Source organism: Polypterus senegalus, chromosome 15 (genome assembly GCF_016835505.1).
Source record: "Polypterus senegalus isolate Bchr_013 chromosome 15, ASM1683550v1, whole genome shotgun sequence".
NCBI classification, from domain to species: domain Eukaryota; kingdom Metazoa; phylum Chordata; class Cladistia; order Polypteriformes; family Polypteridae; genus Polypterus; species Polypterus senegalus.
The window spans coordinates 65,727,747-65,750,405 of NC_053168.1; the positions used below are offsets into that span (position 1 = coordinate 65,727,747).

Below are 22,659 nucleotides of genomic sequence, written 5' to 3' on the forward strand. Positions count from 1 at the left end.
TTGCCTATATTGGTCTTCAGTTTATATAGACATGGATGTTAGCTTGTGTTTATAATTATGTTGAATGCCTTAGAGGGAGAGAGGGAATCTTTGGCCAAGATCATCAAAACTATTTGCTAATTGTAACCAACCTGACATCTGACTTTTTTTTTTTTCTTTCATCACTTATGTTGTGAACCAGTTTTATCTCTACTTATGTAAAGTGGCACTGCATTGGTGTGATTTTTTTTTTTTTTAACCATTGATGTGTTTTGTTTAAAAGGTTTATTACTTTACAGTAATTTATAAATATGTGCAATGGCTCCGAACAGGAACTTGGTATTAAGTGTTATACAAGAAGAAAGCAAACTGAATAATATTGCTGTAAGGATTTTGAATAACATCACAGAATTTGGGGAATTGTAACTAAAAAAATAACTTTTTGTTTAGGGCCATTCCGGTGATATTGGGAGCTGATATTCCGGGCCGATATTTGGTCTCTACATATTCATTGGTATAGGTTAAACCTGCACTGGTGTAATAATGCTGAAACTCTTAATACAAAGCACATTTATTATACTATTTTTTCCAAAGTAAAAGACCTTGGTTTGAAAAGTCACCCCCCCATGACTGATAAGCATGATGACAGTAAGAAATCAAGTATTAACATTGTACATGCTAAACAATTTAAATAAACATAATTTAAATAAATTAATTTATTTAAAATATTTAAATAAATTTAAATGAACACTTCAAAACTATAAACTTCTCCCACATTTCATCATCCTCAGGATGGACAATAAGACATGTTTTTACAGTAGATGCATAAGATCATTTGTTTACTTACTGTTGTATTTGAAGTTCACAGTTTATCTGTTAAAGAGCTTTATTCCATGTTTTTTTATGTTTTCACACTGCCTTCCCTTCTGCCAAAATGGCCACTGCAAAAACTACTCCCAAGAGTTCTTCAGGTTTTCACTACGTAACTAAGATGGTCTTTGTTTCAAAGAAGAGGCATTTATCCATTAAAAAAATACCTGATTATTTTGCTTTCAAATCATTATATTCTTGTCTCTGTAGCAATTGTATGATTGAGCACTTTTACTGTGAGAGTTTCCAGATAAGCATTCACCACTATTTCAGCATGTATTTTTTTCTTTTTTTATTTAAATGATGTGCAGGTCATTATTCAGTCTGATTTTTGAACTGCCCAGTCTGTTGATTTTCAAATAAACAGAGGATTATCTTTCTAGTACATATGCAGGGTGGTCCAGATCTAATTATGCAGATCCAGATCATTTGGATGATTTTGATTTATGCGGGGACGATTCCAGTTCGGCACAAAGACGATTCTTCATGTCGTCAGTTCGCACACTTCTCAATGGTCCGGGATTTTTCGGGTGATTTTCTATGTAATAAACTTAATAAATTATAACGTAATGAAAATTGCGTAGTTAGATCTGGACCACCCTATAGACTTGCCTCCATATTACAGCGATTGCTTCATAAGACAATTTATTTGTCAATAAATGCGCTCCAACCTGCTGTGTTTATCTTAAGCTTAATGGCATGTTTTTAAGGTAGCAGTTCCTTCTCCCAAAATGTAGCTCCACAGAGCCTGTGGCATATGTAACTTAGGCTCTTAAGCAAATCATATTTAATATTCAGATAAAAAGCATCTTAAAATGCCTTGTTGGCATTGAATTTGGACTTGTCAAGTGAACAGTAATTGCTTTGTAAGCATCAAAGAAAACTGTTTATGCAGAGAGCTATAATGAAACAAATGTCTTACATACATATTTTTTTTGTCATATAGTTTGTGTATAATGTCATCCTTACTGGCCCAGTATAAACTTTGAGCAAAGCTGTTAAACCAGTTATTTGATTTGTCTGTTTCAACTGTCTTCCAATTTAAAAATGTTTATACAAGCAGATAAAAGTAAGCAATAGTAAAAAATTAATGCTTACATCAGCGAATAACATTTTTCAGTGAATGAAGTCGTTTGGCTCAGTTCATAAGCAAAAGATGGATCTGTAGGCTGTTTATTTAGGACAAATACAGTTTTTGAATATTGACTGTGACATATGACTGTGTTAGGCATTAACTGGAATTAATGTGCCTCCTCCATAATTAACAGTTTGCTAAAACTAATATATGTTTATTCAGGTAAGTCTGTCTTAAAAAGTGTAATAGATTATCTGAGTTAATATTTCTGGTGCCTATGATAGGCGACCTGAACTTTAAATCAAAGTGTATTTTTTGTACACACATGGTGTGCTCAGTTAAACAGTATATTTATGAATCATTCAAGAGTACAGATGTTTTGAAGTCTGTGTTCAATGTTTATGAACATTTGTTAGATGTTCAATTGATGAAAACAGTTTTTCATAGTCTGTCTTTTATTTTTTCTAATAACATTTGTAGCTGTGGGAGTGTAAGGCAGGATCAAGCACGGGTAAAACGTATGCCGAAAGAAATCTCTCAGTCCGAAAGTTTGTTTTAAAAGATTTTAAAAGAAAATTCAAAGCAAATAGTCCACACAAGAATAAAGAAAAAAGGTTATTACACATGTAGAATAAAAGGCAAAAAAATTAGAAAAAATGAATCTTCTCTAAACTTAGCTTTTATTGTCAAACTTTTGTTGTTTCTATACTTAAAGATTCTTCTTCTTTAGTATGCTCTAGACATATTGCACTGCACATGCAGTAAAGGATGTTGTCTTTCATAATACTGGGCACATAAGGCAGTTTAAAACCATGTGCCCTCCATGCCTTACACATGGCAAGGCATGTCACTAACTGAGTATAATGTATTTTCAGAGAGGCTAGAAATAGAATATACCAATTCAGTTCAGCTTATGAGTGTTGTGAAAACCTCCCATAGACTATGCAGCATTATATAGGGAAACATTTAATATAAGTTAAATAACTAGCAAATAGCACTTACAACATTGTCTATATGATTTGGAAATTTCAAATGAGTATATGGAAATTTGTTTTACATTTGCAAAACTGTTTTAATACTTTTTATCTTTGTTGTGTATCACTTTTGTCCAAATAGCAGCCATTGACTGATCATTCCACCCAGACACTAAGAAGTTACACAGAAAATGATACAAAAATCTTGATGTGTCCTGAAAGAGACATTGAAGCTGTAAGTGGCAGATTTTCCATACTGACTTAATGACAACTGATCAGAGTTATCCTTTTTTTATAGATGTTAATCACTGTAGAAAAGTTACATTAGTTTGATAATTGTAAATCACATCTTTTATTTTATAGAATAATGTATTATTTTTCTTTTAAACAGCATCCAGCGGCAAGTATTTCCATTCAGACACCAACAAATAGTGCAGAAATTGATAAAAACATACATTTTCTAAAAAAAGACAGTGGAACTGTGAGTATCAAATTCATCAAGCTTAATGTTTGAAACTAATCTAAACTAGTCAAATTGGTCATGATTTTCAGTAGTGCAAATATTGTTTGTATTGAATATATACCTTCAAACTTTGAGTTATGTTTCATTTGTACTGTTTCACAAACATGTAAAGTATGTGTTCAGTTGGATGTACAGTGCATCCGGAAAGTATTCACAGCGCATCACTTTTTCCACATTTTGTTATGTTACAGCCTTATTCCAAAATGTATTAAATTCATTTTTTTACTCAGATTTCTACACACAACACCCCATAATGACAACGTGAAAAAAGTTTACTTGAGGTTTTTGCAAATTTATTAAAAATAAAAAAATTGAGAAAGCACATGTACATAAGTATTCACAGCCTTTGCCATGAAGCTCAAAATTGAGCTCAGGTGCATCCTGTTTCCCCTGATCATCCTTGAGATGTTTCTACAGCTTAATTGGAGTCCACCTGTGGTAAATTCAGTTGATTGGACATGATTTGGAAAGGCACACACCTGTCTATATAAGGTCCCATAGTTGAGGAGCACAAACCAAGCATGAAGTCAAAGGAATTGTCTCGAGGCTCGAAGGTTACAGAAAAATTTCTGCTGCTTTGAAGGTCCCAATGAGCACAGTGGCCTCCATCATCCATAAGTGGAAGAAGTTCAGAACAACCAGGACTCTTCCTAGAGCTGGCTGGCCATCTAAACTGAGCGATCAGGGAAGAAGGGCCTTAGTCAGGGAGGTGACCAAGAACCCGATGGTCACTCTGTCAGAGCTCCAGAGGTCCTCTGTGGAGAGAGGAGAACCTTCCAGAAGGACAACCATCTCTGCAGCAATCCACCAATCAGGCCTGTACCAAAAGGCACCTGAAGGACTCTCAGTCCATGAGAAACAAAATTCTCTGGTCTGATAAGACAAAAATTGAACTCTTTGGTGTGAAGGCCAGGCGTCACGTTTCATCCTGGATGAAAACCTGCTCCAGAGCGCTCTTGACCTCAGACTGGGGCGACGGTTCATCTTTCAGCAGGACAACGACCCTAAGCACACAGTCAAGATATTAAAGGAGTGGCTTCAGGACAACTCTGTGAATGTCCTTGAGTGGCCCAGCCAGAGCCCAGACTTGAATCCAATTGAACATCTCTGGAGAGATCTTAAAATGGTTGTGCACCGATGATTCCCATCCAACCTGATGGAGCTTGAGAGGTGCTTCAAAGAGGAATGGGCGAAACTGGCCAAGGATAGGTGTCCCAAGCTTGTGGCATCATATTCAAAAAGACTTGAGGCTGTAATTGCTGCCAAAGGTGCATCGACAAAGTATTGAGCAAAGGCTGTGAATATTTATGTACATGTGATTTCTCAGTTTTTGTATTTTTAATAAATTTGCAAAAACCTCAAGTAAACTTTTTTCACGTTGTCATTATGGGGTGTTGTGTGTAGAATTCTGAGGAAAAAAATGAATTTAATCCATTTTGGAATAAGTCTGTAACATAACAAAATGTGGAAAAAGTGATGCGCTGTGAATACTTTCTTGATGCACTGTAAATTATAAAGCTGACTTTGCAGATCTCAGACTGCCCTCTTTTTCTCTAGTAAATACTAATCACCATGTACTATAATTAATTCATATTTAAAGCAACTGCAGACTTGCTCATAATCTTCACACATGCTTTTAATGACAGATGTATGCATTTTTTTTAAAGAACCGGCCAACCCTGCCACTCATCATAGGTGCCTAATATTTTTGTGTGACAGCCTTTTAGTGTGCCTAATGTGTTGCATACAGTATCATGTTTAAAACTGATCTTGCATTTACTATTTATATTTACACACAATCTCAATGGCACACTTAAGTGGCTTCCCTGGCCCCAGCTAAGCAACCTGTCCTAGTACTTCTTGTTAAGGAGATCTTGTCACCACTTGTCAGCACTTCAAGGTCTTTCTTTTCTCTAATAGCTATGTTGCTTATATTCTTCTGGCTTAGATTTACTCTACTTTTTTATGCACACCTCTCTGTCTTTCTCAGTTACTTTAATAAAAGGTTGAGGTTTCACTTTCAGGACACTGAACATGACAGGGTATACCACATCCATGTCTTGAAATTTTGTCTTGCATTTTTACTTTCTAATTGCTACTTAATGATGATTTCCTCATCTGGAATTTTGTGGTGTGATATGCTTTTGTTTTTTTTCCAGTTAATAGTGCCCCTAACCTTAAAAAACACTCAAAAGCCAGAAACCTCTTCATAGTACATACAATGAGGGATTGCAATAAGCAAGTTTTTGTCTTCACTTGTTCCTTAAGTTTTTGAAGTCATGTTACAATGATAATTGGTTTAAGACTTGTTGAGTGTTCAACATGGGGGAGCAGGTGGAGCACCCACAGACTGCTTTACTTTGTATCTCTTGTGAAGGGATATATTATAGAAGAAAATATCTTCCTGGTGCTACCCTTCTTTACTCACCTTTTGTGATGTGCAGGACAAAATATGACCTTGTTTTAACCCCAGGTAACCGGTTTGATTACAAAAAAAAAATAAAAAAATCACTGTTAAAGAATGCATTTATTTACTAAAATTGATAGCTTCGACCACAGTTATAGCCCCTTCAGTTACATATGTTAGTGGAAGAGTTGGAAAAGCTATGGGTTGATCTTTAATTGAAATTCCTTGATGCAGTATAAAGAATCTTTCGCTTTCAGTGATATCCCTCTTCACATGACAGTGTTCTCCAGTTATACAGATTTTATACAACTTTTTAAGCTTAACACCCAACCGGTGTGGTTCATTTCTGGAGCACATTCTTTGAGACTACCTTTTGTAACATACATTAGTGTGTATAATAGATAATGTGCATTTCTTGAATCCATAGTTTTCACAGTAATCATAATAGAAAATATAGGAAAAGTTTAACAAATATACATCTGGACGTACTAATAAGAAATGCTAAAACAGACTGTAAATATATAAAATTATGACTGTTGGGTAGATGCATGGGCACTACAGCACATGTCACCATGAAGACAAGCCTGTTTCTGTTTCATCTGGTTTTTGGTGTTGTGTAGGTTTAACACATATATAGGCCAAATATTGTATGTTGTGCCATCTTTTGTTTATAAAAACGTTCTCTTAATGTCCTGTATATTAACATGTGAAATGTGTCACTTTTGGAGAAAAAAATATATGCATATATAATTTTTGTAATAAGGAAAATATACTGTATATTGTCACATTTACTATATTAGTTTCTGTATGTAAAGTATATATTTACATTTTTGTTATTTAAAATATATATTAATTTTGTCTGAAAAATTACATCTGTGGTTATTGCAGAGTTCACAGGTTCATATTAAAAATGAAGATAGTGAAGAAGTTCTTCGGAACCTCTTATTGACTGAATTTAAATCTCTAGTCGTAAGACCAAAACAGTCTCCTGCATGTTCAGCAACATCTCGTCAAGCACACATAAGGAACTTCAAAAAGTTCAAAAAGGTTAGTGTTGGTTCAAATATTAATTCACAAAATTATCTTTATTGTTCTTGCTTTAAACTTGATTTATTTTCACTGTAATGCTGCTTGCCAAGGAAATAGTTCTAGCCCTTTTTTCACATTATGTTGTTTTGTGGTCAGTGCTTTGGTCCATTCTACAAAAAGTCATACTTTTGTTTCACAGAATCAGTCAAACATAAATCAGTATTTGTTTGTCTAATTTATCTGAATACCATTTTACTAGATTCCTTTTCCCGGGTCAGTTGGGCTTCCCAACATCATTGGAGGATCTGATTTAGTGGCACATCACACAAGAAAGAGTTCCGAACTGGAGGAGTGGTTACGTCAAGAAGCAGAGGTATTGTGTATCGTGAATCTTTGCTCTTTTACCTTAAATGCTGTGACCTAGTTAAAAAAAAGAAACTACACAGACGAATCTTGCAAGGCATATTTTCAAATATAAATTAATTCATGTCTTAAGCTGTGAAAATGTAACATTAGTGATGTCCCACCTTCCCATTTCATTGTGTTCAAGTGAATTTCCAGTCGACATTATGGGAGAAGTCAGTATTGGTTTGCTCCTTTATCTATACAAAATCAATTAAGGATTACCAGCATTTTTTTTTTTTTTTTCTCCAGATACTGTGAATACTGCCACTTAGGAGGGTGGTATATGGGGAAGCTCAGATTTCCTGTCTTATCACATTGCACATGAACATGGCATTAATGTATTATTATTAATATTTACATTTAATTTTGCGTCTTACTTTTCCATTACAAGTATAAATAATGGGTCAGACTCAAAGAGCAAAAATTCAAACATGTGATATAACCAAATGGAGATGTTGGTCTGAACTTTGTAGACATCCTAATTTGTATATGACTAGCCGCATGACCTGCTGAAGACAGGTAATAGAATAAACTTTAACATATTTGATATCTCTTGCCCTATGTGTACCTTCGTAGTTACAGTGCATCCGGAAAGTATTCACAGCGCATCACTTTTTCCACATTTTGTTATGTTACAGACTTATTCCAAAATGGATTAAATTCATTTTTTTCTCAGAATTCTACACGCAACACCCCATAATGACAACGTGAAAAAAGTTTACTTGAGATTTTTGTAAATTTATTAAAAATTTAAAAACTGCTCGTAAGATCCTCATTGTTGAGGACCCGAGTGGCTGGACCAAGCCAAGGGGGGTCGTCCACGTAACACCTGGCTGCAGCAGATAGAGGGTCATTTCCAGAGGGTGGGACTGGACGCGTGTCTGCCTGGGGAGTTGCAAACCGAGATCCCAAGTTGTTTCGTTGTATTGTGGGTGCGGCAATGCACTATACCAATGAATGCTCCCCAACATGACTTTGTTTGCTTCTGTGGTGTCTGTATGCTGTCCCTGTTTCTTTATCGATTTTCTCAGATTTCATCACATATCATAGAGATATCTGTTTTATGCTGATTGGTGACTGTAATGGATCTTATCTGAGGTTTTCTTGCATTGCACCTAATACTTCTGAGACAAGCTCTGAAATGCCATGAGTTAAAATTCAGAAAACAGGATCTAAAAATTAGTTGATAGAGAGGAGGATACAGTATCTCTACTGCAGCTAAAAGTAACTGAAAAAGAAGACCATATTCCTTATGTGTATGTGTTTTTTTTGTTATTTCCAGGAACAAAGTCAATATGCTAGAGAGGAATCTCTTGCAGATGATCTTTTCAGGTATGTTTTTTTGCATGTTTTAAATTTGTTATTTTTAATGTTGCATGAATAATGAAATAGTTATGTTAAGCCTTCTTAATTTTAGCTAAAGAAGTGCTTCCAGTTAAAAGAACATTCAATGACTAAAAACTTTACAAACGCTTGCTGATATGTCGGCTTATATTAATAAAAAGGTTGAAATGAAGACAAATCATATATCTTTTTTCTTTTAAAAAGATCTTGTAAGCACCACTATTTACTTGAAAAACAAATCAATCATTTGTACAAAAAAAATTTTAAAATATTAAAACCCTTGCATACATAGGTGTTGTAATTGTGCACACAACCATTTTAATGGATAATGCATTAAACTAGTGTCATTCAGAGTCATTCAGCAAGGTAACTCACCAGAACTCAAATGAAGTTATGTTGAATAACCTTAAATATAAATGTTGTTTTCAGATAGTGCTGCAATTAACTGTTTATTAAATGCATTTGTGACGATCACTACATTCCATTTAGTACTCCTGTTATGTTGGAGTTTGGGCTTTCCCATATACAGACTACTGCAAACTGCAAATGAGTGTTGTATCCCATCACATATACATACATTCACTAAGTGTGAATGCATTGGCGAATCTGAGAGACTTGCATCATGCAGGTGACTGTCCTGAATGCATTTTTAGAAGTTTGATTCCTATCATCTTTTAAAAAAATTGGAATTTCTTTATCTTCTGTTTTTAACAGCTCCCAGAATATTGAGGAGCATAAGTAATGTTGACTCTAGATCACCTGATACTTTTTTAGTTGTTTTAGTACCAAAAAATTTGTATGTGAACGTCAGTAGGCTTTGTCCCCCAGGAACCAAGTTACCTGAACTATTCTATAACATTTCAATAATTACCTCTGATGCTTATCTTTCTGATCATAAATTAGGTCATTACGGTAGCAATTAACAAGAAGAATTCATATTGCAGTATTTCAATATTTGAATGTTCCTCTAGAGTGCCGGTTTGTTTTGCATGATTTGGATGGAAAACTAATCGGCACATCATCATCTCATAGCAGGCTTAAGTTTTGAGTTTGCTATTTTTCCGTCCAGCTGTTTTAACTGTAAACCGTCCTCACACACACACACACACACACACACATCCATCATTGATATATCAATGTTTTTGGTATTGAGGGACCCTAGAACATCGAAATCCATTGAAAACCGAGATTGAAATTTTTAATGAATCTAAAGCTTTTGCTCCCCCATAGATGATAGGTTATGGTGGGGGAGGGCGCAAAGCAATAAAAACAGACTGACTGCCTGGGACTTAATGGAAAAGCAGCAAGTTTGCAGATAGCTGGGCTTCCTAATTGAACACAGTTGCCATCAGTGATTGAACCAGTCTCCTAACCTTTGGTCATAGGTTGCACTTAGCATTTGGTCAAGTATCCTTCGACATTTATGCTATACCTAAACCCTATGTATGGCAGGGTATCTGTGCTGTTGCAGTATTGTCATATCTTACGTATGTAACAGATAATGTGCAAATACTCTATAAGGATGTAGTACGCAGTAATGTCCTTTTTGGATTCTTTGATGATGTATGTGTATTCCAGTATATTATATAAATGGCACAAAAGAAGGGATTTAAAAAAAAAATTGTTTAAGAGGATATGTGCTGGATGTGGAATTGGAAGAGGATTTTTTTCTCTCACAATGTCACAATCGAAGTGCATTTGTCTGATCTGTCAATCTATCATTGCTACTCCAAAGAAGGAAAATGTGGAAAGGCACTTTCGAACTGTTCATAAAAACTATGAAACTGACTTCCTTCCGAAAAGTGATCTGAGAAAGAGAAAGGAGAGGAAACTAAAATCGCAGTTAATCGGACAGCCATCATTTTTCACTCGGCTGAATTCAAAAGCAAAGGCAGACACACCGAAGCATTGTTCCAGGTGAGTCACTCTATTATTAAGCATAAGAAGTCCTTCCAAATGGAGAGAGGATAAAAGATGCCTTCATTTAGGCAGATGGATAGGGAGAAATTCCTGCTGAGATTTCAAGACCCTTGGCCGGAGAAAAAGGAGTTTATCCTTGTCATTAAACATGCTGAATACAAGCAACTTAATAACGATCAATGCCCACTAGACTTGGCATTTTTTTTTTCCGATCTGACCATCATGTTGAATGAGCTTAGTTTACAGCTGCAAGGAAAGAGAAAACCATGGTCAATATGATTAGCTCAGTTAATGCTTTCAAACGAAAAGTGCAACATCTGCCTTCAAAGCTGCAGCGCCCTGATTTGGGGAAAATCCAAAACCTCGCGTCAGAGCTGAAGACGCAGTGGAAGGCGTGTTTGCAGCTTGACAGCATACACTACACAGAGCAGATTGAAAATTGTCTGTCAGACTTTATCTAATGGAAAAAAAGTAAAGATTCGAGTGTTGCCCAATGTAGCGGAGTAAGAGTAGCCTTTCTTCTTCACAAATGTACTCAAGTAAAAGTAAAAAGTATGGTGTAGTAAAACTACTCTTGGAAATAAATGTGACGGAGTAAATGTAACTCGTAACTACCTGTTTCCTACAGAGGCATTAGCTCTCTTGGAAATGTGTTCTTTTAATATTGTGGCTTATTAAATAATTAAACAATATCATAATATACCAGAAAAGGCGATATCCCTCCCATAGTGATTACGGCGGTACAAGAATCACATGAGACAAAATATCTTTTAGCTTACATTTACTGGCGTTTCGCGTTACAGACGGGAGGCATATGGACAGACTTTTATCCAGGTGGGAATCTGGATCAACACAGTCAGCCATTTTCTCCGTCCCTACGCTGGGAGGTTTTCCAACACCTTGTGTCGGCACAGCCTCGAAGGGTCTGGCCACTGTCCAGACCTTTTATAATGTCTTGCTTCATTTGCTGGTCTTCTCTGTCTCCAAACAAGGGCTGAATTCCTCTTCCCCAAAATACAGACATATCATAGTGCTTACATGCCGATTCTCATTCTCCCAATAAGGAAAGAAGATTTGTGCTGATAAAGGACAGAAATACCCTAACCTGTGTTTAAGCTGACTATACAAGCCTCCAGTTGTCTTAGGCTATCTAATCCAATGCTTGGCTAGCACTTCTAACTGCTGAGCCCCTGTGTGCCACAGTTAACATGCACATGTGAATAAAACTCATAACAGTATTGTCCAGATATAGTGACATAAAGAAACATGTAGTATAACACTACCCACCTCTGATACTCAGTGTGTGTGTATATATATATATATATATATATATATATATATATATATATATATATATATATATATATATATATATATATATATATATATATATATATATATATATGTATATATATGTATGTATATGTATATATATGTATGTATATGTATGTGTATATATATATATATATATATATATGTATATGTATATATATGTATGTATATGTATACTAGACATTAAGCCCGTTACAATAATGGGCGCTAGAACAGTACTGCATAAACATTAGTAGGACCAGTCTATATTAAATGGCAAGGGACGTTGACCTCATTTTGTTTCGTCTTAATTTTTTTTTGTCAAATATTTTTGCAAGAAGCCCAAAGTAAAATAATAATAAAAATAAAATAGAAACGTATATGATAATACAGTAAGTATAATTAATATTGCATTAGTGTAAAACTTTGCAATAATCTGTAATATACAATATCTGAAGAAGATATTTAGGAAAAATTTTCAATTTTTTTACCTCATGAAATTTTTTTATAAAGTTTCATTACAGACAACATTTCTTGTAAATATTCTTTCTGAGTTTGGCAAGAGTTTGCCTTGTTCAGAACCATCTACAACCTTGACAACAACATCTGGAAAACTTCTAACTTTTGATAATGCCACATATAACTGACCGTGCCTGAATACTTGTTCTGGCAAGTAAATGCCAACTTTTTGTAAGGTTTCCTCTTCTGAGTCTTTCTCTTTTAGCGTTTTTCTGACGCTCATTTTCTTTTTCTTCAATCGATCTATTTGCTCGTATTTTTCTTTGTCTTTATTTCTTTTGTTGATGTTTACTTGTTGAGCTGACCGTTCTTCCAGGAGATGTTGCTTATATAGGATTTGATTGTCTGTGTCTTTTGTCCTGCTTGATGTGTGCTTTTTTATTTTGGGTGGCATGTTGTTAGTAGATACAGTATGTCCGTAATATTTTCTCTTACAGTAATATTGGCTTGTATGTGGCTGTAATATGCGTCAGTGTGCCTTTAAATTTCTCTCGCAGTAATACTGGTTTGTATTTCCGTAAAATGCCTGTAATTTTCTCTGACAATAATACTGGCTTTGATGTCCGTAATAGGCCTATGACTTTAATTTTCAATCAGCAGAGTGTCCCCAGCAACTGATGTATTGCATGGTGTGCAGTTGATAATCGTGACTGTGTCGTCTCCCCAGCAAGTACTGTGCAGTACCCCAGCAAGTATTTTAATCCGTGCTGGCGTGTAGCTGATTATTTTATGTGTGGCGTCTCCCCAGCAACGGATTTTATTTGCACAGCTACGACTACCTAATCAGCACTCTCACCAGCAATGATGTCTTTTATTTACTTATCATGCGCTGCCGCGGCAAGGCCATTCACTGTGTGCCCAGCTTCCAATGTGTGTGCTTTATTTGCTTATTATGTGCTGCCGCGGATAGGCCATTCACTGTGTGCCCAGCTTCGAGTGTGTGTCCAAGGTGCCGTGCTCATGGGCGGGGCACGGTGCAATGTGCGTCACGGCCCGTGAATGCGCACTTCACCAGAAGACACACACACACGGACACTTGCACGCACACAGGGCTTTTATTAAAGAGGAGAAGCGGAGAAGTAGTGTGTTAAAGAAGCAATGAAAAAGAAAAGGAAACATTTTGAAAATAACGTAACATGATTGTCAATGTAATTGTTTTGTCACTGTTGTGAGTGATGAGTGTTGTTGTCATATATATATATATATATATATATATATATTTACACACACACACATAAACATATATATATATACATATCTATACATATACACATATATACATATATATCTACATATATACACATACATACACACACATATATAAACATATATATACATATACATACATATCTACATATATACACACACAGCTATTTCGGATCAGTGCAATACGCTGCTTGTTAAAATGGATAACTCTCGCTCTTACGTGCAAGTCTGCGTGGATATTATGAACTATCGTATTTGTTCAAGTTCTATTTAAATTTTAAATAGAAGGAATTTTTATTTAGTCGACAGAAATATCTTTGGTAGGAATGGTATAAACAGACAGGAATATTATTCCTGAATAAATCAACTCAAACCTTAAACAACTTATAATATTTTGCTCTCCATAAAAATATATCCTGTCTAAATTATACAAGTTAGAAATAAAGTAAACATTAAAAGAACAAACATTCAAATTTCTTTACTCTTATGTAATTTTATATAAAAATAAACTTAGATTTTAAATATCCCAAAAGATTTTGCTCTCCATAAAAATATATCCTGTCAAAATTATACAAATTCAAATATGAACATGCTGCATAACAAAACCTGGAAATATAAATAAAATGTGTTCCTTTCAGCAATAACAAATCAAATCATTCAGTTGTCTTTGCTCATATGTCATTTTAGAGCTGGACGCCTGGCATCTTTTTTTGGCAACAAGTTCGTTTATGTTTGGTGTGAGGTTCTGTGTTGTGGAGATTCTCAGGATGGATTGCAGGTGCTCATCAGTGAGGCGACTCCTGTGTGCTGTTTTGTTAGTCTTTATCACTGAGAAGAGCTTCTCACACAGATATGTGCTACCAAACATGCACAAGGTTCGAGCCGCATGTAGACGGACTTTTTTTGTTCTTCAAAGTCACCAAAGCGCGTGCAAACTCAGTGCGCTCAGTTTATCAGCAAAGTGCGATTTGGGAACACCGTAGTGACGACTTGGTTTAACATTACTTGGCAACAGGGAAAGTGGGGCAAGGTGCATTTGTGTCTCCCATAAAAGCAGCTTCACTTGAAATCACTTTGTGATTGTGCACGGGTAAAACGTCCGCTGAAGTGTCAGATTCTTATTTAATTATTCTGCTTTCTGTATCTTCTGCATTGCATTCAGGTTACCCTGATGTTTTGTCTCATAGTGCCGTCTTAGATTAAATTCTGTAATTACAGCCACATTAGCTCCACAAATGAGACACACGGGTTCAGTAAACATATACTCAGCCTCCCATCGGTTTTTAAAGGCTCTATTTTCAGAATCAACTTTTCTCTTCAGCATCGTGTGAGCTAGCTTCGCAATAACTTGCAGCATCATAAGCTAGACTTGATTAACGCGGTAAGTGTTGGCAAGGCAGCTGAAGCGCTGCATTATGGGATCTGTAGTTTATTGTGTTACCAGCGCTTCATATACCGGGCCATTAATAACAATAATACAGTATATAAAATGATCTCGGGGCGGATATAATTACGCCGGGCGGATGTGGCCCGTGGCCCTTGAGTTTGACACATATGGACTAAATAGAACTTGAAAAGATATATTTTTCAAATGTGATCGCGCAATTCAGATAGAGTTGACGCAAGCACTACAGCCTGCATCCTCCCCTCGCTCTTACTTTTTTACCGTTCATCTAATGAATACACTGAGTATGGCTTTACCAAAACAATCATTGATGGCGAATAAAGTATCCATTATTCAGTATGTAGATCGGATATATATATACATATATATATACCCGCGTATCAGCGAGAAGTAGTGTGTTAAAAAGCTAGAAAAGAAAAGGGAACATTTTAAAAATAACGTAACATGACTGTCAATATACAGTATTTGTTTTGTGAGTGTTACTGAGTGTTGCTGTCATCAAGGATTTGATTATCATTATTTCTTTCAATCAGGTTCGTATTTGTAGGATGTGTTGTGTTCAAGTTACATTCCGTGTTTGTCAATCGTTGTAAAGATGACAGGTTTCATTCATCGATTCGTTTCTTACTGCATCAATAAACAGCTCGTCTTCTTCTTTATCTGAGACCTGACACACTGCATGCACGGGTTTTTTACACTGTCTTCCTTTAGCGGGACATTGACTTTTCCACCGTGTGCTTTGTTTCCGCAGTAGCTGGATTTATGAATATGCTTATCAGACGCTTCATATTTTTGCTGCCTTTTCAATTGTGTAATTCGGTTTTGTTCAGCGCTCTTTGGAACTGTTGCTTTTATCTGTGCACTGCGTCAGTTCCGTGAGCCACTCGGTGTACATGCATCGAAGGTTCCCAGCTGTGCTGGTGCCATCTCGTGCTATGTCCATGGCTGTATTTAATGTTACCTTAGTCCTGGCACTTAAAACTTTCTCTCGCAGTTTCGCTGAGTTTGTGTCAAACACCACCCTGACCATCTCATCTTCCTCTCCATAAGCACAGTCCTTCACCCGTGAATATTTAGTGGAGTTTGCTATTGGATTGCCGCTGACGGACGGCCTTATATGGGCAGGCACTAAATTACAAACGCCAGCGCAGCCTGTCTATGAACTTAATTTAAAGTGTAGGTTTACATCGTGCTTTGTTTCAGTAGCAGAACTCATGAATATGGTTGTATATGTCACTCGCTTCGCTTCTTATTGTTTAGCTGCCTTCTCAATTATATAATGCATGTTTTCTTCAGCGCTTTTTTGAGGTCTTCCTGGTTTTCTATGTACTGCGTGATTACGTGGGAGGTGTGATGATGTCACACGAAACTCCCCACGGCGTTCAAGCTCATCTCCATTACAGTAAATGGAAAAACAGCTTCCAGTTATGACCATTACGCGTAGAATTTCGATATAAAACCTGCCCAACTTTTGTAAGGAAGCTGTAAGGAATGAACCTGCCAAATTTCAGCCTTCCACCCACACGGGAAGTTGGAGAATTAGTGATGAGTCAGTGAGTGAGTGAGAGTGAGTGAGTGAGTGAGGGCTTTGCCTTTTATTAGTGTATATATATATATATATATATATATATATATATATATATATATATATATAGCATTTTTAATGTAGGTAGATCATTTTGACCTGGTCATTTTAAAAGTAGCTTGCAAACCAAAAACGTGTGGGCACCCCTGCCCTAGAAGACTGCTAAATTGAGCTTCTACTGTACTGTGTGTATACACAGTACAGTATATGCAGCTGATAACACAAAATAAAGTCAGTCAGTCATTTTACAACCCGCCATATCCTAACACAGGGTCACGGGTGTCTGCTAGAGCCAATCCCAGCCAGCATTGGGAGCAAGGCAGGAACAAACCTGGGCAGGGTGCACACACATACACACCCACACACCAAGCACACACTAAGGACAATTTAGGATCACCAATGCACCTAACCTGAATATCTTTGGACTGTGGGAGGAAACTGGAGCACCCGGAGGAAACCCACGCAGACACGGGGAGAACATGCAAATTCCACACAGGGAGGACCTGGGAAGTGAACCCAGGTCTCCTTACTGCGTGGCAACAGTGCTACCCACAAAACAAAGTATATATTTTATTGTAGTACTTAATCAAAACTAATATTTGCAATTACAGGTTTTGGTCAAATAATTGTAAATTATTAATTTTGCAGTTTAAAATTGTTCACCCAGCAAGACTAAAGCTCATGTTTGAGACCAAATACATCCTTAATGGAGCAGCATAGATTTATGGTGCTAACTCACCGCTCCTTGGAAGGCTGGGCAATATAGCAAGATTTCAATTTGATTCGATATTTAACCACAATCAATATGCAAAAGCCATTATTGCAATGTTCAGTACTTTTATAGAATTTTCTACAACTCTGCCCGCATAGCTTGTCAGTGATGGTAGGGTTTAGGCTTGTTTTTTTGGAAACTGTTTAATTTTCCCAGGGTGACAGTTAAGGTGTTACAGCATCTAAAGATAAAAAAAACAATACTGCATATGAAAAGGCTGCCCTGGCACATTCAGCACATGCAGTGTGCTCTTGTTCTTTCCTGGCAAAAATGGCCCCTTCTAAGCAAAGGTCTACAAAATGTTTGCTGTTCTGTTGTATATTTTATGAGCAGACATGCTACAGATGCAATGGCAGGGGTTTTGGAGGTAAGAGTTGCAGTGACTACTGCATTGCAGAGAATGTTTTTGCCTTCTTAACTTGCACCCAGAAAATGCTCATACTTTTGTCTGTGATCAAATAACTTACACTAGCCAATAATTCACATCACACCAGAAGTGAGATGTCAGCACAGCATGGAAGCCCTCATCCATTCATTACACACACTCTGCTACTGAAATATTATAAGCAGGAATAAAACCGCAGTATTCCTATGTGTATTTTTGTTTTGTTTTCTTTTCTTTTTTTTCCCCCTTTCTTCAATGTCTGTGCATCAGGTATGGTGTAAATTGCATTAGTGATCATGTTATGTTTGTTTAGTAGATGAATTGAGCTTCTTAATCACTGTGAGAAAGTCTGTCTGAATGATTAAGTTTTATGGTGTTGAGTTTTCTCATCTAGTTTAGTGTTCTGTTCTGTCCTTGTGTAATTACTATACTTTGTGTCTTGTTTCTTTAAGAAACAGCAGTTTGCAATGTTGGAATTCATCTTTCAATCATTCATCACTTTTGATCACTTTGTAATGGAGTTAAAATTGCTGGTGAAGGACTGTGCTTATGCAAACGAGGATGAGATGGTCAGGGAAAGAATAGTGTTTGACACAAACTCGGCAAAAGTGCGAGAGAAACTGTTCAAAGGTGCGAGAGAAACTGTTAAGTGCCAGGTCTGAGCTAACATTAAATAAAGCCGTGGACATCGCAAGATCGCACAAGATATTCGCGAGATACATGTTTAATGAGAAGACGCAGGGTATAAACGAGACTTTTGATCACTTTGTAAAGGAGTTAAAATTAATGGTGAAGGACTGTGCTTATGCAAACGAAGATGAGATGGTCAGGCATAAAATAGTGTTTGGCACAAACTCAGCGAAAGTGTGAGAGAAACTTTGAAGTGCCGGGTCTGAGCTAACTTTAAATAAATCTGTGGACATCGCAAGATCACACGAGATAGCACAACCACAGCTGAGAACCTTCGATGCATGTACTCTGAGCTGCTCACGTGAACTGACTGTGAACACAGTATGCACACAAAAAGCAAGACCTCCAAAGAGCGCTGAACAAAAAACGCATTACACAATTGAGAAGGCAGCAAAAGAATAAGAAGCCTGTGACGCATACAAGCATATTAATAAGTGCAGGTACTGCGTAAACAAAGCACACGGTGGAAAAAGTCAATGTCCAGCTAAATGAAGACAGTGTAAAAAATGTGGTAAATTGAACCACTTCACTAAAGTTTGCAGGACTGGGAAAGGTAAACCCGTGCATGCAGTGTGTGATGTCTCAGATAAAGAGGAAGACGAGCTGTTTATTGATGCAGTAAGAAAGGAACAAGCCTTTGTAGACATATCAATAGGAAAGCAAGGTGTAAATTTTAAGTTTAAATTAAGTTCATAGACACGCTGCCGCTAAATATTTGCAGTCAAATCCACAACTTAATACCGGGAATGCCTGTTAAACATCTTAGATTCACGAGTACCGATTTGGGTAGTGAACACTTCGATGAATGAAACCTGTTATCTTTACGATGGTTGACAAACACGTAATATAACTTGAACACAGCACATCCTCCAAATACGAACCTGATTGAAAGAAATAATGATAATCAAATCCTTGATAACAGCAACACTCATAACAGTCACAAAACAATTACATTGACAATCATGTTACGTTATTTTTAAAATGTTTCCTTTTCTTTTTCATAACTTCTTTAACACACTACTTCTCCGCTGCGAAGCGCAAGTATTTTGCTAGTTTATATAATATAAACATGTACATGTATTACGATCTATGATTTGCGAGGTAATAAATTAAGAGCTTTGTCTTTTCTGATGGGAGAGAGGGGAAAATAGAAATGTGTGTGTTTGACAGACTATGATGCCAGAAAAGCAGGAAAGGTTTTGAAAGCAGTATATGCAATGGAAACTCAAAAACAGAGGAGACATACAATAAAAATGGTTGGGAAAAACATGGTATTTGAGATGTCTCTTTGACACATACAGTAGCTTATTAATAAATTTGTTACATTTTGATATTTCATCTTATTAATGTGAGAAAATATAGCAATATATGGTATCTATGGTGCTGATCTTCAATTTGCAAAAATGTTTTGAGAAGAAATTGTGGGATACAGGTATATCGAACATATACCCAACGCCGCCTCACACGGTGACCGAGCTGCAGGCTATGGACATATATATTTACGTAAGTAGGATTCAGTTAGCGTTTGGAACCCGTGTACTAAATTTCTTAAAGATGGGCCCATAAGTAACAAAGACTGTTGAAAAGTTCAATATGGCGGCCAACAGTGGTGTCATACCAACGAAATATGTACGGACATCGGTTTCCATTAAAAGTTCAATATGGCGGCCGACAGTGGCATCATACCACTGAAATAAGTACCAAATTTCAGCCTTCTACCTACACGGGAAGTTGGAGAATTAGTGAGGTTGGAAAGTTCAATATGGCGGCTGACAGTGGCGTCATACCACCGAAATAAGTATGTACATTGGTTTTGGTTAGCGCAGGGAAGCTGCCTACCAAATTTCGTGAAGATGGGGCCATGAATAAGAAAGTTCAATATGGCGGACGTTGTTGAGCGTTATGACCGTTACGCGTAGAATTTCAAAATGAAACCTGCTTAACTTTTGTAAGTAAGCTGTAAGGAATGGGCCTGCCAAATTTCAGCCTTCTACCTACACGGGAAGTTAAAGGGTTAGTGACGTTTGGAAAATTCAATATGGCGGCCGACGGTGGCGTCATACCACCGAAATAAGTACGTAAATCGGTTTTGGTTAGCGCAGGGAAGCCACCTACCAAATTTCGTGAAGATGGGGTCAGCCTTCTACCTACACAGGAAGTTTGAAAATTGGTGACGTTGGAAAGTTCAATATGGCGGTCGACAGTGGCGTCATACCATCGAAAATAAGTAAGTACATCGGTTTCAGTTAGGAAGCCGCCTACCAAATTTTGTGAAGATGGGGCCATAAATAAGAAAGTTCAACATGGCGGACGTTGTCGACCCGTTATGACCGTTACGATGTAGAATTTGAAATGAAACCTGCTTAACTTTTGTAAGTAAGCTGTAAGTAATAAGCCTGCCAAATTTCAGCCTTCTACCTACACGGGAAGTTGGAGAATTAGTGATGAGTCAGTCAGTCAGTCAGTGAGGGCTTTGCCTTTTATTATTATAGATGAAAGATGAGACCAAAATATAACTTAATACAAAAAAAAAAAATTCTAAAAAGTGCAAAACTAGCACAGCTTATCACCCAAAGTATAGAGTATTTACCTGAAAGCATAGTATTAACAGCATGATTGTTTGGGAAATTTTCTTTTTGGCAGTAAGAAGTACTTATAGTCATGATATAGGAGGAAATTGTTATCTTAACTATCAGGTTTGTCTTAAGTTTGGCAGTGAATATCTGGGCCTGTGCATGTGCCTTCTTGAGCAAGAGGACCTTGCAGGCTTTGCAAGATTTCAATCTGTTAGCGTCATAAGTGTGTTATCAGTGGTGTTCTTGGCGACTGTGGTCCCAACTGCCTTCAGATCATTAATAAGCTCCTCCCGTGTAGTTTTGGGCTGATCCCTCACTTTCTCATGATCATCCTAGGCAAGATCTTGCATGGAGCTCCAGACCAAGGGCGATTGATGGGCATTTTATCTTTCTTACATTTCAGAATAATCACACCAACAGTTGTCATCTTCTCACCAAGCATCTTGCTGATGGTCTTGTAGCCCATTCCAGCCTTGTGCAGATCTACGATCTTGTCCCTGGCAGCTCTTTGATCTTGCCCATGGTGGTGAAGAGGTTAGAATGGAAGAAATTGATTCTGTGGACAGGTGTGCTTTTTACACATAACTAGTTGAGATCCAGAGTATCTGTAATTGATCGATTGATTGATTGTACTCTGTGTGCAACACAGGCACACAGCCAATCTGTGGGAGCCAGAATTCTGGCTGGGTTATAGGGGATCAAATACTTATTTCTCTCAATGACATGCAAATCAATTAATAATTTTTATATAATTTGTTTTTTTTCTTGATTTATGGTTGACATTCTGTCTCTCTCCATTAAAATGAAACTACCATAAACATTAGAAACTGTTCATTCTTTGTAAGTGAGCAAACTTACAAATTCATTAGGGGATCAAATACTTATTTCTTCCACTGTATAAACACGTTTATTAGGAAGTTAGACCTTCATGATTTTTACATAAAAAAATATGAAATAACTAATGTATTGGATCTGTTCATTTATAGTCCTTTAGTAATTTCCTCCACATAAAAGACATTAAGGGTTGCTCTGTATGCTAAAACTTCTCATTTCATCAGTTTTTCGTTGTTTTAGATTTTGCCTTATTTATTGATGAATACATCTTTTAAATTGAAATCAAAGTTTGAAAAGACATAAATGGGGATAGCACAAATCTAAATTTGCCTTTTCATACAGCTTTGCATCCATGGGAAGGTTTATTAATAGGATTGCACCGTGGTGCATGATTGCAGTCTCAGCAGTATAAACCTAATCCCAGAGTGATAGCACAGATAAATCCCCAGACACTTGTAGGTCTTTGAACTACACATGAAAGTGATTTCATTGTATAAAGCTTCATTCAAAAAGTATTTCTTCCAGACCTCTCGCTGTTCTCCATTTCTTCAAATGTACACAATACGTACAGTACAAGATATAATATGCAAATTTTAGGATAAAGCCAGATGACAAAATGAGTTTGACTTATTTATTCAGCATTAGCTTTGATCACAGGTCAGGATCATTAAGGCGTATAATTAAACTAAAGACCAGTCTGTGTAAAGGGAAGATCTCCACAAACTTTGATCTCAGATGTCAGCTTTCATAGGACACAGGCTTTTTTATGATTTTTATTTTTTTTTTTTTTTGAATTCTTGACTTAATACATTTTGAGATTATTAACTACCATATTCAAAAAATTGTTTTT

General features: G+C 36.6%; 1 protein-coding gene across 3 annotated transcripts in view; it reads left to right on the top strand.

The window, feature by feature from the left end:
• nbn (nibrin) overlaps nt 1-22,659 on the top strand; it is an 83,023-nt gene that overhangs the window by 52,560 nt on the left and 7,804 nt on the right. For 2 of the 3 annotated variants that reach the window (XM_039736262.1, XM_039736261.1), the window contains exons 12-16: nt 3,041-3,133; nt 3,290-3,379; nt 6,717-6,875; nt 7,117-7,230; nt 8,545-8,594. In XM_039736262.1, coding sequence (XP_039592196.1) covers nt 3,041-3,133; nt 3,290-3,379; nt 6,717-6,875; nt 7,117-7,230; nt 8,545-8,594 — 506 coding nt within the window. The remainder of the gene's footprint in view (nt 1-3,040; nt 3,134-3,289; nt 3,380-6,716; nt 6,876-7,116; nt 7,231-8,544; nt 8,595-22,659) is intronic. The other variant, XM_039736263.1, reaches the window with a different exon arrangement.